Below are 15,514 nucleotides of genomic sequence, written 5' to 3'. Positions count from 1 at the left end.
CTTTATAAATATACAATATTAAATACAATATTCTAATATTAGGTATGAATGTATTAATATTACATATATTTCTTCAGAATTATATTTTAAATGAAATAGATACATTTTACACTATATATTATATAATATTCATATATTAAATATTTCAACGAACAAATTTGCAAGTCATTTCTTAATGAAAATGTATGACATTAATTTATTTAAATATTCAAATATATTAATAACAGATTTATATTAGTTGTAATATAAATCAAATTTAGTTTTAGATATAGAAGATGAATAGTAAATTAGGAAATATTCATATATTTCATATTTTAAATGTTTACTAGCAATTTCTTAATGAAAATCTGCAACATTTATTATTTATTTATTAATAAATAAATTATATATATATATATATATATAAATTAGGTGTAATTAGAAAATATTTCTGTAATTTTCACCCTAAAAGCTATCTGGACTGTTACTGTTGCTAATACGGATTAGAAGTGAAGAAAAGGGAAAAATAAAGTTTGTTAGTGAGGATCTGGAGAGAAAAACAACATGCTGTGGAATAATTCATGGGATATTGCTCATTTAACCGGGTAACCAGACTGGAAGAACACAGTATCAGTTGATTTTTAATTCACAATTAGTGCATAATAAAAAGACCAATAAAACAAACAAAAAACAGACATTTCCCACACATCAGGAGGGACTCTGAAGCATTACAGAGTCACCGTGTGACTGTCAGCTGAACAAATTAGCATTCAAGCTTGACTACTATTGTTTGTGAAGAGAGAGGTTTACTGAAACAATCCGAGTTAAAACAGAGGAACGTGTTTCGCTCTCTTTCTCCACAGGTCTGTGCTGGGCCTCACAATCAAGAGTCTTCTTTCACATGTTAATTCATTTAGTTTCGACTCACTGAACACACACACACACACACACACACAGAGTCTGTATCCTACAAGTTTTCACAAGACAGTAAGGTTTGTTTTGATGCAGACTCGTAGTGGTTTTAACATGACAGCAGTGATTATCTTATGGAGTGTGTGGCTGCTTTATAAATAAAAGGTGACTAAAAGAAAAAAAAAGTTACACTTTAACTATTTTAAATATGATCTAAACCACGCAGCTATGGAGTACCATAGTACTAGATGAAATATTTAAATAAATCTATTTTTATAATATATATATATATATATATATATATATATATATATATATATATATATATATATATATATATATATATATATATATATATATATATATATATATATATTATTATTATTATTATTATTATTATTTATAAATCATTTAAACTTTTTTCATTATGATGATTATTATTATTATTATTTAAATATCTATAATTTTATATGTATTTACATTCATTACACATATTGTAATAAAATAAATAAATAAATAAAAAACTAATTTTGCCAGAATTCCTTGAAAAAAAATTTTTTTTCTTTTTTTATACATCTTTGTTATAAACTACAGGTTATTATTGAAACACATCAATGAATTCAATTTAAATTAAATATATTTGATTAAAATTATATTTTAATTATATATTTAAATATATACAATAATATATTCATAAATTGTTTATTATACATATTGTAGAGGTCTCAGATTTCCTTGTCAATTTTTATTTTTTTTATCTTATTATTAAGATGCACATCTAAAAGTTATTTAATTTTCATCAGTCACTGTCCCATCTGGAAACGTAACGTCACATTTGTTTTGATGGTTTTCCCATCTGTGAGTAACTCAGTTTTGGTCCCTTTTCCAGGTAAGAGAATGACTGTACATTTTAAACATTCAGCTTTTCTACGGAATACTGAAACTTAAAAAAAGATTAATTACATTAAAAAAAAAAACTTCTAATAGTCTTGGACTAAAAGTCACAAAAAAAAGTGTCCTCTGGTCTGATTTCAAAGCCCTCCAACAATCCTGAATGTCACTTACTCTTTTGAAAGTCTTAAGTGTCTTAAAGTGTCTCAGACTTTCAGCTAATCTCCAGCACCGGCGGGTCAGCGGGCGACTCTAATGGAGAGCGGACATTGATCCCTCTGCTAGCGTATCCCTGTCTCTCGCTCACAGGAGAAAGGCTTTCTGAGGCGTTTGGGTTGGAGCCAGTGCTGTGCCAGACTGGAGTCTGCTGAGACGCACACAATAAGAGCATTTGTTCAGCTCAACCCACCTGTGTAAGACCAGTCGACGTCCTCGGCGAGTCTGCGCTGACCTCTCAGGTACGACACGGCCAGATCTGGAAGAGAGAGATTCAGAGAAACCACGAAATAAAACAACAGTCTTTAGTGCTTGAGTCAAAAAATTACACTAATTATTTGTAGATTGTCAGGTTTCACCATTGAAACAAATGCTTTGATACATAATCTATAGTGGGGTGTTGCTATGAGGTTGTTAAAGTTTTCTAAAAGAAATATACAGTGCATTGTAATGTTGTTGCTTATATATAATGCATTACTGGGTTATAGTTTTAAACTGATGTCATTAGACTAAAGCGGTATAAATATCTGTAAATGAAAGTGTGATGAGGGAAAGGTCATTATTATCACAGTAGAACAGACTGAGCGGGTGTTTTCCAGCACATTACTGTCTGAAAAGTGTGTGTGTGTGTGAGGACACCTGTCAGACACATCAAAACACACATGTGTCACTGCTGTAGGAGAGAAAGTTGAGATAAAAAGGCCACATGAGCTCAAACACACACACAGTTGTGTCTGGATTACAGCCATAACCTCTGAGAAACAACAACGTCAAATGTTTTGATGGGCCTATGTTACACCAAAACTCCTGAAACTGCATGTGCCAGACTGTAACCAACTAAACTAGACACAAAGTCCAAGAGTCAGTGCAATGGATCAGATGTAGAATGTCCTTCCAAGAGATCAGGCCGAGCTGCAAACCACCGAAGCATGTAAGAATCAGTTAAAGAGCATTTTAGCATTTTAACAGTCTGACCCTCTGACCTGACAGCACTGACCCGTCCCGTGTGTAATACGGCCGGTCCCGTCCCTGCCTCTCAGAGCCCATTACTCAGTGAATGATGACCGAGATCCACTGCCACAATAGAGCCTTTGAAGACGCTTGCCACAGAACAGCCATTATTACCAACAACAGTCAGACACAAGTTTTCACAAAAACAAGCACCTCTGTGGTCCTCAGTTATTCCCAAGAAAACAGTAGAATTTTGTAAATATGCATTACAATATTATGCATTTAAAAAAATTATATACATTACTATAAATTATTTTAGCATAATAATAAATGCCTATTTTTATAAAATTTTATACATAAAAATAGTTGTCTTATTATAAAAATAAAAATGATATATACAGTATATATATATGCGTGTGTGTGTGTGTGTGCTCTTGTTTTTATGACATATCAGGACACAACTCTGTATAATGACATGGGTATGACACAGGTATTACAAGGAGAGGGTGACTTATGAGAACATAACCCATGTCCCCATTTTTCAAAACGCTTATAAATCATACAGAATGAGTTTTGTTTGAGGAAGTAAAAATGCACAAAGTTTCCTGTGAGGGTTAGGGTTAGGTGTAGGGTTGGTGTTGGGCCATAGAATATACAGTTTGTCCAGTATAAAAACCATTACGCCTATGGGATGAACCCACTTTTCACAAAAACAAACATTTAATATTTATATATATTATCATTTATTTGTTTTGTGCCATTTAAAACTGCTACAAGGTTGTTTGAGGTTTGAAGACCAGTGCAAAAATGAGCTAGGAACTCTCACTGCACCACGCCACATTATTAACATCCACTATTCTTGTGGTAAAACATGGTAAAACACCCATTTGTTTAGGACCTTTCCTTTTTAAAAATAGGCTTTGTGTTTGACGGCTGTGTGGAGTAAATCCCAGTTGGCCGAGTGATGAAACCGCGAGTGGAAGAAGCTCTCGCGCTCGTCCCGATTCACAGGAACAGTATCATACAGCGACCTGTGCTCCACTAAAGCTGCTGAGCTTCTTTGGCTCGGCTCCATTTCACAGGCACCGAGAGAAAAGCCTGCGGCAAATTAGATTAAAATTGCTCACAGTTTGATGTTAATGAGTCTATCACCGATAAAACAAGCCCTTCACTGGACCCCTCTCACATTCTCTCACATTCTCTCAAAAGAAACACAGCCGGGGATTTGCTTCCATTTTCCAGATAAACAAAAAGCATTATATGAGAGATTTCTAAACAAGCAGCAGTAGATGTAGCCTGTGTGCACCGCGCATCCGAATTACAGTCATTATGAGAGTCAGCCCGGGAAATTATGGTTCTATGGAAACACTCAATGCTAAAATCACTTTGATCTGTGAGTGATCACAAGATAATAATCAATATATTTAAAAGCAAGCATATGTTTAATTAAAATAAATATATTTCATAATAAGATATTTACATTTATTTTAGATATTTAAATAATGTTCTCTTGAGTTTAAATCAATATATTTCAAGTAATCATTTCATATAATAATCAATATATTTAGAAGCAATTTAAGCAAATAAATTTTAATTAAAGTAGCAATATTCAATAAATATTATAAAATAATAAAAAACAAATATATAAATAAATATCTTCTCTATACATTCAATATATTGCAAGTAATAATTTTATATAATAATAAAAACAACAACAACAAAATATTTACATATGTTTATAAAGGAATATAGAAGTTGCTTTAAAAATGTAATTAATATATGAATTAATATGTAATAATTTAATGCAATAATAATAATAATAACGTGCAGTTAGTATTAAAATAAAATATAAAAATGCTTACATGAGTGGAATTTGCTTTCAAAATTGTCTCAAAATATTTTATGTCATCATTTCTAATAATAATATTCACATATGATTATTATTAAATTGGAATAGAAATTGGTTACATGATTGTGAATTGCTCTCTATTCAAAATGTTATATAATAATTAAGTATATATTAAAACTAACAATAATAACAACGACAAAAATACTAAATGATTACATGAGTGGAAGCTGCTCTCAAAATTGAATCAATATAGAATGTATGAATTTTTATAATAATAAGATTAATATAGAATGGTTACATATGTAGAGATTTCTTCTTAGCTGTGTACACACTTTCCAACTCTACTCTGAACCTACACTTTAAGTGCAAAGTTTTGTGAGTTTGTTGAAGGCGAGCTGTCAGGCAGGCAGGAGTTGTTTACTACAGTCGCTCGACTGGGAAACACTCTCTGCATGTGTCTGGTTCACGCAGGAAATGGATGGGGGAGGAATCGTAAGCATCCTCTGCCCTCTGTCAACGTCTCCAGAGTCATTCAAATACATAAGAGGATTAGAAAAGTCTCGGGGAAGCCGGCCAGAACGTCGTGTTTCTAACTCAAGAACAAAAACACGAGTCCCCCTCCTCACCCCATCACTAAATAACTTCCGTCGCCTGGCTGAAACGCAGCCTGTGAACCGTGTGTCTGTCCATGCTCTCATATGATGGAGAACACCTGTCTGACGCTGACAGGAGTCATGGCCTGAATTCACACCACACACTTGTTCAGATTGACAGCTAATTGAATTATGACATGTGTTCCCAAAGGTGCAGATTATATTTGGATCCCCAAGGTCAAGTGTTGGAAAACCGCCAGTTGAGACATAATTGAAGACAGAAGAAAGTTTAAAGCTTTGCTATAATAGGAACACATTTAAGGAAATATAACATCCTGAAATATAATCCATCCGAATTTATAGATGACAATTCACACATAGATGAAAATTCGGTCATCATTTGTTCACTCAGACAGTAGATGGTAGCCATTGACTTCCATAGTATGGATACTGTAGAAGGCAATGGCAATTCTTTAGAGTTTTAGAACAACTCGAGTAAATGATGACCATGATGATAATTCTTTCATCATTTACTCACTGTCATGTTGTTCCAAACCTGAATGACTTCCTTTGGAGCAAAGTCCAAAACCCAAATAAAATAAAATAATTCTAAAATAAAATAAAATAACAATTTAAAACTAAAATACAACAAAACAAGTTAAAATAAATAAATAAATCCTAAAAATAAAATATAAAGTAAATAAAAATTCACATCTTCAGATGCAGTCACATTTGCAGTTTTTTTCTGCAAAATCCAGTCATTTCAATACCCGTGTGATTGGGAATTTTTCATGAGGGTGAAAGTTTTCCACGCACAGATTCAAATTTAAGATGTAGTCACATTGGTGACATTTTAACAAAAATTGTTTGCAAAAAGGGTCCATTGTCCATTGTCAATAATAGTGTAGAGATGCATGAAATATGACACACACAGAAGTCACTTCCAAACCAAGCAGCTTTCTGTTGGTCAATGTGCAGAATTCACACAATCAGCTTGAAAATCTTTTTCAAGCTAACAGGCTAAACTCCAGAATGCACTGATTCCTGCTGAAATTATTGGATTATTCCTGTAGAATTTTAATTAAAAAAATGTGACCACAATTTTAGCGCACTTTTACTTTTTAGAACGTTGCTGTGTGGTTGCTACAATGTTTTTGCTGCAATGTTTTTAGAACATTGCTGTGTGGTTGCTGCGATGTTTTTAGAACGTTGCTGTGTGGTTGCTACAATGTTTTTGCTGCAATGTTTTTAGAACGTTGCTGTGTGGTTGCTACAATGTTTTTGCTGCAATGTTTTTAGAACATTGCTGTGTGGTTGCTGCAATGTTTTTAGAATGTTGCTGTGTGGTTGCTACAATGTTTTTGCTGCAATGTTTTTAGAACATTGCTGTGTGGTTGCTAGGATGTTTTTAGAACGTTGCTGTGTGGTTGCTACAATGTTTTTGCTGCAATGTTTTTAGAACGCTGCTGTGTGGTTGCTACAATGTTTTTGCTGCAATGTTTTTAGAACATTGCTGTGTGGTTGCTACAATGTTTTTGCTGCAATGTTTTTAGAACGTTGCTGTGTGGTTGCTACAATGTTTTTAGAACGTTGCTGTGTGTTTGCTGCAATGTTTTTAGAATGTTGCTGTGTGGTTGCTGCAATGTTTTTGCTGCAATGTTTTTAGAACGTAGCTGTGTGTTTGCTGCAATGTTTTTAGAAACGTTGCTGTGTGGTTGCTGCAATGTTTTTAGAACGTTGCTGTGTGGTTGCTGCAATGTTTTTAGAACGTTGCTGTGTGTTTGCTGCAATGTTTTTAGAATGTTGCTGTGTGGTTGCTGCAATGTTTTTAGAACGTTGCTGTGTGTTTGCTGCAATGTTTTTAGAACGTTGCTGTGTGTTTGCTGCAATGTTTTTAGAATGTTGCTGTGTGGTTGCTGCAATGTTTTTAGAACGTTGCTGTGTGGTTGCTACAATGTTTTTGCTGAAATGTTTTTAGAACGTTGCTGTGTGGTTGCTAGGATGTTTTTATTTGTTTTGTTGGTGCTGTTGAGATCCTCCTAAAGCGAGGGGCTCCTGCAGTATGTGACGGTGCATGAGTGCAGCAGGCTGTGGCAGCTGTTGCTGCAGGGTCAGGGGGAAAGTGACATGCGGTCCGCGTGAGAACACACCGACTGCAGCTGAAGGTAGTAATGCTAGTCAACAGCTGGGGTTTATACCTTCCCTGACACACTCTAACACTGCCCTGCCTCCAAGATTCCCATCAACCACCAAATTCACTATTACAGCTTTTAGGAAATGAATTTGCCTTTATGACTGCATAGTTCTCTGTAAGTTAAAAGTAAACAGGCAAACAGGGATCTGTGTTTTTGGAAGATACACAAGGAAAAAAAATCAAGGCTGTGTTGCTGCTGTGGGATTTCTTATCCCCATCCAAACTTTTTTTCAGGATACTTTTGTAAACATTCTGGGCTCGTATATATCCTTGGCCCTGTTGTGAGATTTCCCTGTTGACCTAGGATGAAAAAATAAACTTTTCAGCTTGCATAACTAGTAAACTACATTAGCCTAGAAAATAATTCATATTTGAAATTAAGAAAGACAGCTTGGCTCTGTGAGCATTTTTGAAGAGGATATGCATAGTTATACTGAAATAAATAAATAAATAAATATTATTTATATTATTAAAATATTTTATATATATATATATATATATATATATATATATATATATATATATATATATATATATATATATATATATATATATATATATATATATATACATATATTTAACCAAGCCAACAAACAACAAATGCAAAAATACAAATAAATACATATTATATTTATGTATATATATATATATATATATATATATATATATATATATATATATATATATATATATATATATATATATATATACATAAATATAATATGTATTTATTTGTATTTTTTCATTTGTTTGTTAGCTTGTTTTAATAGTAACACATTTAGTATAAATATAAGTATTAATAATATAAATAACATTTATATACATATAATATTATTTATTTGTATATTTGCATTTGTTGTTTGTTGGCTTGTTTTAATAGTAACACATTTAGTATAAATATTAGAATAAATATAAATAAAAGTTCTTTATTAGAATCTATAGTTCCATGAAGAACCTTTAAGATCCTTTGAATCTTTCAGTGTTCCTAAAGCGAAAAAAAAAAAAAAAGGTTATTTAGATTATTAGAATGTTCAAAAAAAGATTCTTTTAAGAACTGTTCAGAGAAAAAAATCTTTGAGGAACCCTAAACAGTTCTTCTGTGGCATAACTGTGAAAATCCACTTCTGAAACCTTTCTTTTTAGGAGTGTAATAGCGAACGACAGAGAACAAGCTCTGTGCCTGACAACATATATTATACACAGTGCTTTTATCTGGGCTGGTCGCAGCACATCCGAGCAGGAGACGCTCTCCATTCACTTTGAGGACATGCCAGAGGAAACTCCTTGACAACAGACAGAACCTCCGGAGGCGCTCAGCCACCAGGACTTCCTCCAGAGCCTCCTCTATCGCCTCGGACACCAGGCCAGATCCGTCTCAGAAAGGCAACCGAATACTCCATCTTTCTTTAACAGAGGGAAAAGCTTTCCTTCCTCACCTCACTGTCCGTCCGCTGGACCGAGCCAAGGCCGGAGCGCTGCCTTTCATGAGTTCAGCAGTTTACTACAGCTCCAGCTCCACATCCTGAGGTCAAGAGGAAGAGATTTGATTTTCCCTTCACTTCATCTCTCCTCACTAATCGGTAGATGCTTACAGAGAGAACCGAGATATGGGCTTAAACAAATCTTCTCCCAACACTATTTCATGAACATAAAAGAAAGAAATCTGCTCAAGTGTGAGTGGTTTATTCTAAAAGAATTGGCTCTCGCTATACACTCGCTTGATGTTTCGCCATCAGAACAGATTTGGAGACATTTTGCATCATATCACTTGCTCTCCGATGGATCCTCTGCAGTGAATGGGTGCCGTCAGAATGAGAGTCCAAACAGCTGATAAAACATCACAATAATCACTTCCAGCCAAAATACAAGTCCATTATCTATAATAATGCTTTCTTCAGTGAGACAGTAATGCTAAATTTCCCCAAATCTGCTCTGATAAGGAAACAAACTCATCTACAGCTTGGGTGGACTGAGGGTGGGTAAATGTTAATTGTTAATAGGACATAAATATTATAAGCCAAATGCTCCATTTTTGAGATATCATGTTTCATGTTTCCCCTTTAAATATTTACACTATAGAACAACAGAAGAAGCTTACAGAGACAAATAGAAATAGGCTTCCAAAAGCAATATTCTCTGAATTTCAACACTATTTTGGGGGGAAAATAACAAGAAAGAAATCTGCTTAAGGCAAGCACTTAGCCTGTGACAGGTGTGATATTTTTCCATAAATTTCATTAGGTTATAAAACTGCATTTATATCTCTGGAACAAAGTCTTATATTCCCACATGAGAATAGCTGGCAAGTAATGAATTTTACATTTTACTTTAGAAGCTCTTTAAGTCGATGTCCACATGCACAAACACCAATTTCAGTCGATGGAAAACGATACTCAGCATGGAGAAAATGATTTTAATCTAAATCACACACACAAGTAAGCAACATGACCACTTGGAAAAATGCAACGGAAATTGGATGAAATTAAGACGACTGGCCATCTCAGCGTCTGCCCAGTTTTGTTCTGAATCCGAGGTCCTCTTTACAGGAGATTGTATTTCTCCAACATTGAATAGCTTTTCCCTGAGGAATGTTTTAGACCGGAATAAAGAGCTTGTGTGTTGTTTTGACCTAAGTTAAAGGAATAGTTCATCCAAAAATAAAAATGTACTCAACCTCAGGTCATCCAAGATGTAGATGAGGTTGTTTCTTCATCACATTTGGAGAAATGTCGCATTATATCACTTGCTCACCAATGGATCATCTGCAGTGAATGGGTGCCGTCAGAATGAGAGTCCAAACAGCTGATAAAAACATCTCAATATACCACAAGTAATCCACACCACTCCAGTCCATCAGTTAACATCTTCTGAAGAGAACAGCTAAGTGTTTATAAGAAACAAATCCATCAAGACATTCCTCTATCTATGCTTTCTTCATTAAAAAAGTTGTCTCATCTGAATCAGGAGAGAAATCTGCACATATCAAGCAATGTTTACAAGCCAAAAATTTCAACTTTAATGTGAAAGGACAATTGGGGATGGACTTTCTCACTGGAGGATGAATTATGAATTATTATGAATTACAGTGGATTATGAACTTGTATTTTTCCTAGAAGTGACAGTTAAGAGTTAAAATGCCTTAATGATGGACTTGTTTCTTGCAAACACACTGCTTTTCACTTCAGATAATTGATGGACTGGAGTGGTGTGGATTATTGTGGTGTTTTTATCAGCTGTTTGGACTCTCATTCTGACGGCACCCATTCACTGCAGAGGATCCATTGGTGAGCAAGTGATCCAAATTTGTTTTGACAGACAAAAACTCATCTACATGGATGGCCTGAGAATGGGTAAAATGTTTTATTTTATTATTCCTTTTTTGAGGAACTATTCCTTTAAATAAGATACTATATGGATATGACTGTATCAAGCAATAAAAATGCACTTACCTAAACAAATGGCATCAGGTTCAGCACAAAACATTTCAGATTGATTAAAACCAATCTGTATTGATATCTAGAACACCTCTGCTCATTATGGAAGTTTCCATTTGTAGGATGACATAACAGTACAAGCAATATTGCCCGGGGCTGCGTTGGGCACAGACAGGCGCTGGAAATGAACTGGAGCTGTTTAGTGCTCAATAGACCCGAGTCTGCGCTGATGACACTCATTAGACTCTGATCTGTAAAGAGTTTAAGGTGAATTCACAGTAGTTTACTGCAGAAATCAGAAGGACATGATTTGACATAACACACTCCAGGCAATCTCACTTATTCATGCCCCAAGATACAAACGGAGTGGAGTTTTTTATGCTTAAATAGGGTACGACTGCTGAATTTTAAATAGGCCATAATCATCAATAATTAATGTAGATTTAACATGGGTTTATTTATTAAAATGATTACATACAACAACGGATCTCAACAGGTTTGGCTTCGGGAAATCCACAGTATGCAAAATTATTAATATAACACAGGCTGAATAGGATTTATTTTAATTTTGGTTTCTAAACCTCTCTTACATTTAAATGGCTTCATGCTCTCGTTGTCATCAATAATTCACAGCATAAAAAAAAACACATTGTGGTCGGCAATCCATATTTATCTGAGTGAACTTGTATTTAAACCTATTCTGGGCTCCATTTTCTTTTACGTTGTCTAGTTCGGCAAAACAGCCCATCCATGATTCTGCCAAATGATAGAAGTTTGAATTAAAACACCACATTTACAACTATTTAGACTTGAATACTTCAGTTGCTGCCTTACTATAAATCAACTTGGTTGTTTTTACTTAAATGGAACTGAATTTAAAATGGAGTTAAAAATATTAACATGACTTACTGTTCATATCATTTTATTACAGTGCATCTGACTGGATGTACAGCCTTTGATGTACATTAAAAACAAAAGATCTCAGAAGTGTTTTAAACATTGATTATACCTATTAATTATGCAATTCTAGCTATGCAATGTTATATAGTTAGTTAAATTTGCATTTTATCGATTAATGTGAATATATTTTGTGTTTTGGGGTCATGAACCAGGAAAAATCATGCACAAATGTGCACTGTACAGGTATTAAATCAATAAGTCCTCTCTGAACACTCTCTGGTATCAAGTAACTTTTTGAAAAAAAGGTCAGTCTTCTGGTGCCAAATACCAGTAAACCAAAGTGCATGAAGGTCTGAACAGTAGCTTTTTATGCAGGCATATGATGAAGCATGCAAAATCTCCGATAACATTACATATAAAAGAAACTAAGTCAAAAAAGCAGATATTGTTACGTCTCTACAAGCTGCAGCAACACATGCAAACTATTACAGATCACAAATGTTATCATCTACTTGAACTGATAATGAATGGGAACCAAAGCTAATAGGCAATATTATATTATATTACAGGTTACCAAGTGTGACAACTGATTGGATATGCCTGTCACTTTCAGATAACATTTAATAATGAAATGCCTTGGGATTGTATGGGCTTTCGCTGTCACTCAATTGATCAAGAGAAACTAAACTGCATCTTCTCGATCACCGCCCATGCTGTGGTTATTTAGTTTGGACACATGGCAGGGTGACCCTGGTGTGAATCGATCAATCATGTGTCTGGTAGGCAGAAGCTCTCTCTCTTTCTCTCTCCGTCTCTTCCTGCTGCTGGCATTAATGGTGAATGATCGTCACTGAGACAAAAGCAGCACAAATGCGGGCTTCCCCTACCGTCACGTCGAACAACAGGGTGTTACATCCACCAGCACTCTGCATATATCTAGGACACAAACACACAAGTGACAGCACAGATGCCTGTGGAACTCCCGAACAGGGAGTAACTAATGCTTCTGCATAAGGTCAGCAACATTTTAGACTGAAATAGCCTGGACAATGGTGCACTGTTACAGCGCTGAGATCAACTTTGAGGAAAAGAGACCTCTGGTGTGCCAGTGAGAGATGCAGATGGTTCAAGACACATGTGGTCAGAAAGAAAAGGCTTTATATTCCGCCACCATGTCAAATTACATTTAATTCAGCAGGATGAACAGAGACAGAGAGATTAAAAGAGGATATCAATGATCGAGCGCCAAGAGCAAAGAGCCAAAGTCTGTCCAACAGCTGAAACGGCCTCGAGTGAAACTGAACCAAACACTGTGCAGCAAGTTCACAGCAAGGAAACTGGATTTAGACAGCCTGCATGAACCAGTACACTTCATACATATTTATAAACATTACAATTTTTTTTAAAACATTACAACCTTGTAAGAACCTAAAAAGTAACTCATATAGCAAATTGATTCGACTGAATAAGGTACCAATACACTTAAATGATTCATAAAACTTTGCATCATTCACAACTTTGCATCAGTCTAATATATTTTAAAGTGTTGTCTTATAGGACTGGGATAAAATACAACAACCTAAAACAAGTCTAATGTAATAAAAAAAGAAGAAGATGATGAAGAGGAAGAAGAACAATAAATAAAATATTTTAAAAAATGAATTAAAATTTACACACACACACATTAGAAATTATTAATTCAACTCTACTAAAGTGGATTCATGAACCTTTCATCGGTTCACTTAACAGACATTAACAGAACCGTTATTGCAACGCTTTTTGTCTTACGGACTGGGATTTAACGCAAAAACCTAACTGTCATCAAAAAATTATACATTCATCATTAATAAATTAATAAATGCCTTAACCTGTGGAAATGGACGCAACTTTACGCATCAATGCATTCGTGCCAAAAACACACCGAGCCTATATTAGGACACATGCATCACTCAGCACTGTATTCACTTGTTACCTGTGTGACAGATGAGCCACAGCTGCGCGATGAACAGATGTGATTTGACTGCGATCAGACGCATCGTCTTCAGGCTTTAATCGTGCTGCAGTTAACGGTGGAGGAACGCTGATCTGTGGAGAACGCAGTAGCAGCTATTGCAGCGATGTTACAGTGGAGCCATGTCAGTGCTTCGGGTATCCTGTTCGTCTTTCCCACGCTAGAGCTTCATTCACTGTAGGATCACAGCGCGCGAGAGGAGAGACGCTGCGTTCACGCGCCGCCCACAGACCCCACAGTCTCGCGCCCAATCAATCACGAGTCTACGGTCCAAATAACTGGACGTGCACGGTCGACAAACGGTGCTAGTGACATCCAACAGTATATTAAAACTACAGGTCGCATTTTATGTTAAGCTCAGAGCTTAGTGAGAAAACATGCAATTCTTGTGTTATTTGGATTGTATGTGCATGCATTGCAGTGGAAGTGGAATTTTATGCTGAAAGCTGCCCGTTAACATCTGTTGGACTGTTTGAAAATAGATAGATGGAAAACAAGATGCAATGGGTCGTTCATGTCATGCTGTACATTTTCATGTTTCAGTCAATATCTTAATTTTTTAAATGAAAGGAAATTTAGTTGTTATAGTTTTCACAATAGTGGATGTAATGTTACTATTTTAAAAAATTTCCACAGGTGCTGCACAAGGTTCTAGCATGAAACTGGCAATTTATGCAGAAATATATATTTATAAATATATATAATTATGTGTGTGTGTGTGTGTGTGTGTACACACGCGCACACACACACACACACACACACACACACACACAATGATTGGTAGGTTACATTTGAAAAAAGTTATTAATTGATATCTACTTACATTTTCAACATTGTAATTAGATTACTAATTACTCTCACTAAAAAGTATTGCATCATTATTACTAATTACATTGTAACTCCCAAAGCAACCTCGACCAGCTGAGCAATACATAGATAGACAAGAAATGGCTCTTTTTATTTTATTTTTATTTTTTTTTTTTTCAAATAAATAACAAAAACTGCATAAATGTTTCTTGAAGTGTCCAAAGTATTTAAATAGAGAAGTTTGCATTAAATACATTAAAATAAAAATTGTTAAATCCACTATTGCTTTATATAGAATTCTTCTACACAATATTTAATGAAATTACATCAAAAGTAACTGTAATTAATTTACAGAAAAATAAGATTAATCCCTTAATTTTTCAAGTGAAATATATATATATATATATATATATATATATATATATATATATATATATATATATATATATATATATATAGAACAAATATTGAATTTAATATTTATACCTCTGAAAAATATTCAACCAAGCATGTGGTCACATCTTGTGCCTGTACTGAGCCTCAGAGAAACACACTGTTTCTGCACTCCCTGTTGTTATCCTTTCTGCTAAATTTGCATAATTTATGCAGGGCACCTACTTCACTTGCTGGACAGCTTTTATAAGGGGGGGCTTGATACAGCTCCTTCAGCATTCAGAGAAGCCCATTGTACATGTCTGCGGCGCTCGGTTTAGACTCAACAAAACCTGTTGATGATGTGCTCGAGATACACGTCCCTTGGGATCTCTGGTTGAAAAA

At 34.7% G+C, this 15,514-nt stretch overlaps 1 protein-coding gene across 4 annotated transcripts in view; it reads right to left on the bottom strand.

The window, feature by feature from the left end:
- The window catches only part of ptprz1b (protein tyrosine phosphatase receptor type Z1b), a 39,986-nt gene extending 25,826 nt beyond the window's left edge, over positions 1 to 14,160 (bottom strand). For 3 of the 4 annotated variants that reach the window (XM_052555053.1, XM_052555055.1, XM_052555054.1), the window contains exons 1-2: positions 13,892 to 14,159; positions 2,192 to 2,257 (exon numbers count right to left, since the gene is read on the bottom strand). In XM_052555053.1, the coding sequence (XP_052411013.1) occupies positions 2,192 to 2,257; positions 13,892 to 13,955 (130 nt within the window). In that variant the 5' untranslated portion in view covers positions 13,956 to 14,159. Of the gene's footprint in view, positions 1 to 2,191; positions 2,258 to 13,891 lie in introns of all 4 variants that reach the window. The other variant, XM_052555056.1, reaches the window with a different exon arrangement.
- Between the last annotated feature and the right edge of the window lie 1,354 nt (positions 14,161 to 15,514).

This window comes from Carassius gibelio, chromosome B4, assembly GCF_023724105.1.
Source record: "Carassius gibelio isolate Cgi1373 ecotype wild population from Czech Republic chromosome B4, carGib1.2-hapl.c, whole genome shotgun sequence".
NCBI classification, from domain to species: Eukaryota; Metazoa; Chordata; class Actinopteri; order Cypriniformes; family Cyprinidae; genus Carassius; species Carassius gibelio.
The sequence above is the reverse complement of the archived record's forward strand: the minus strand, read 5'-3'. Positions and strand labels throughout refer to the sequence as shown.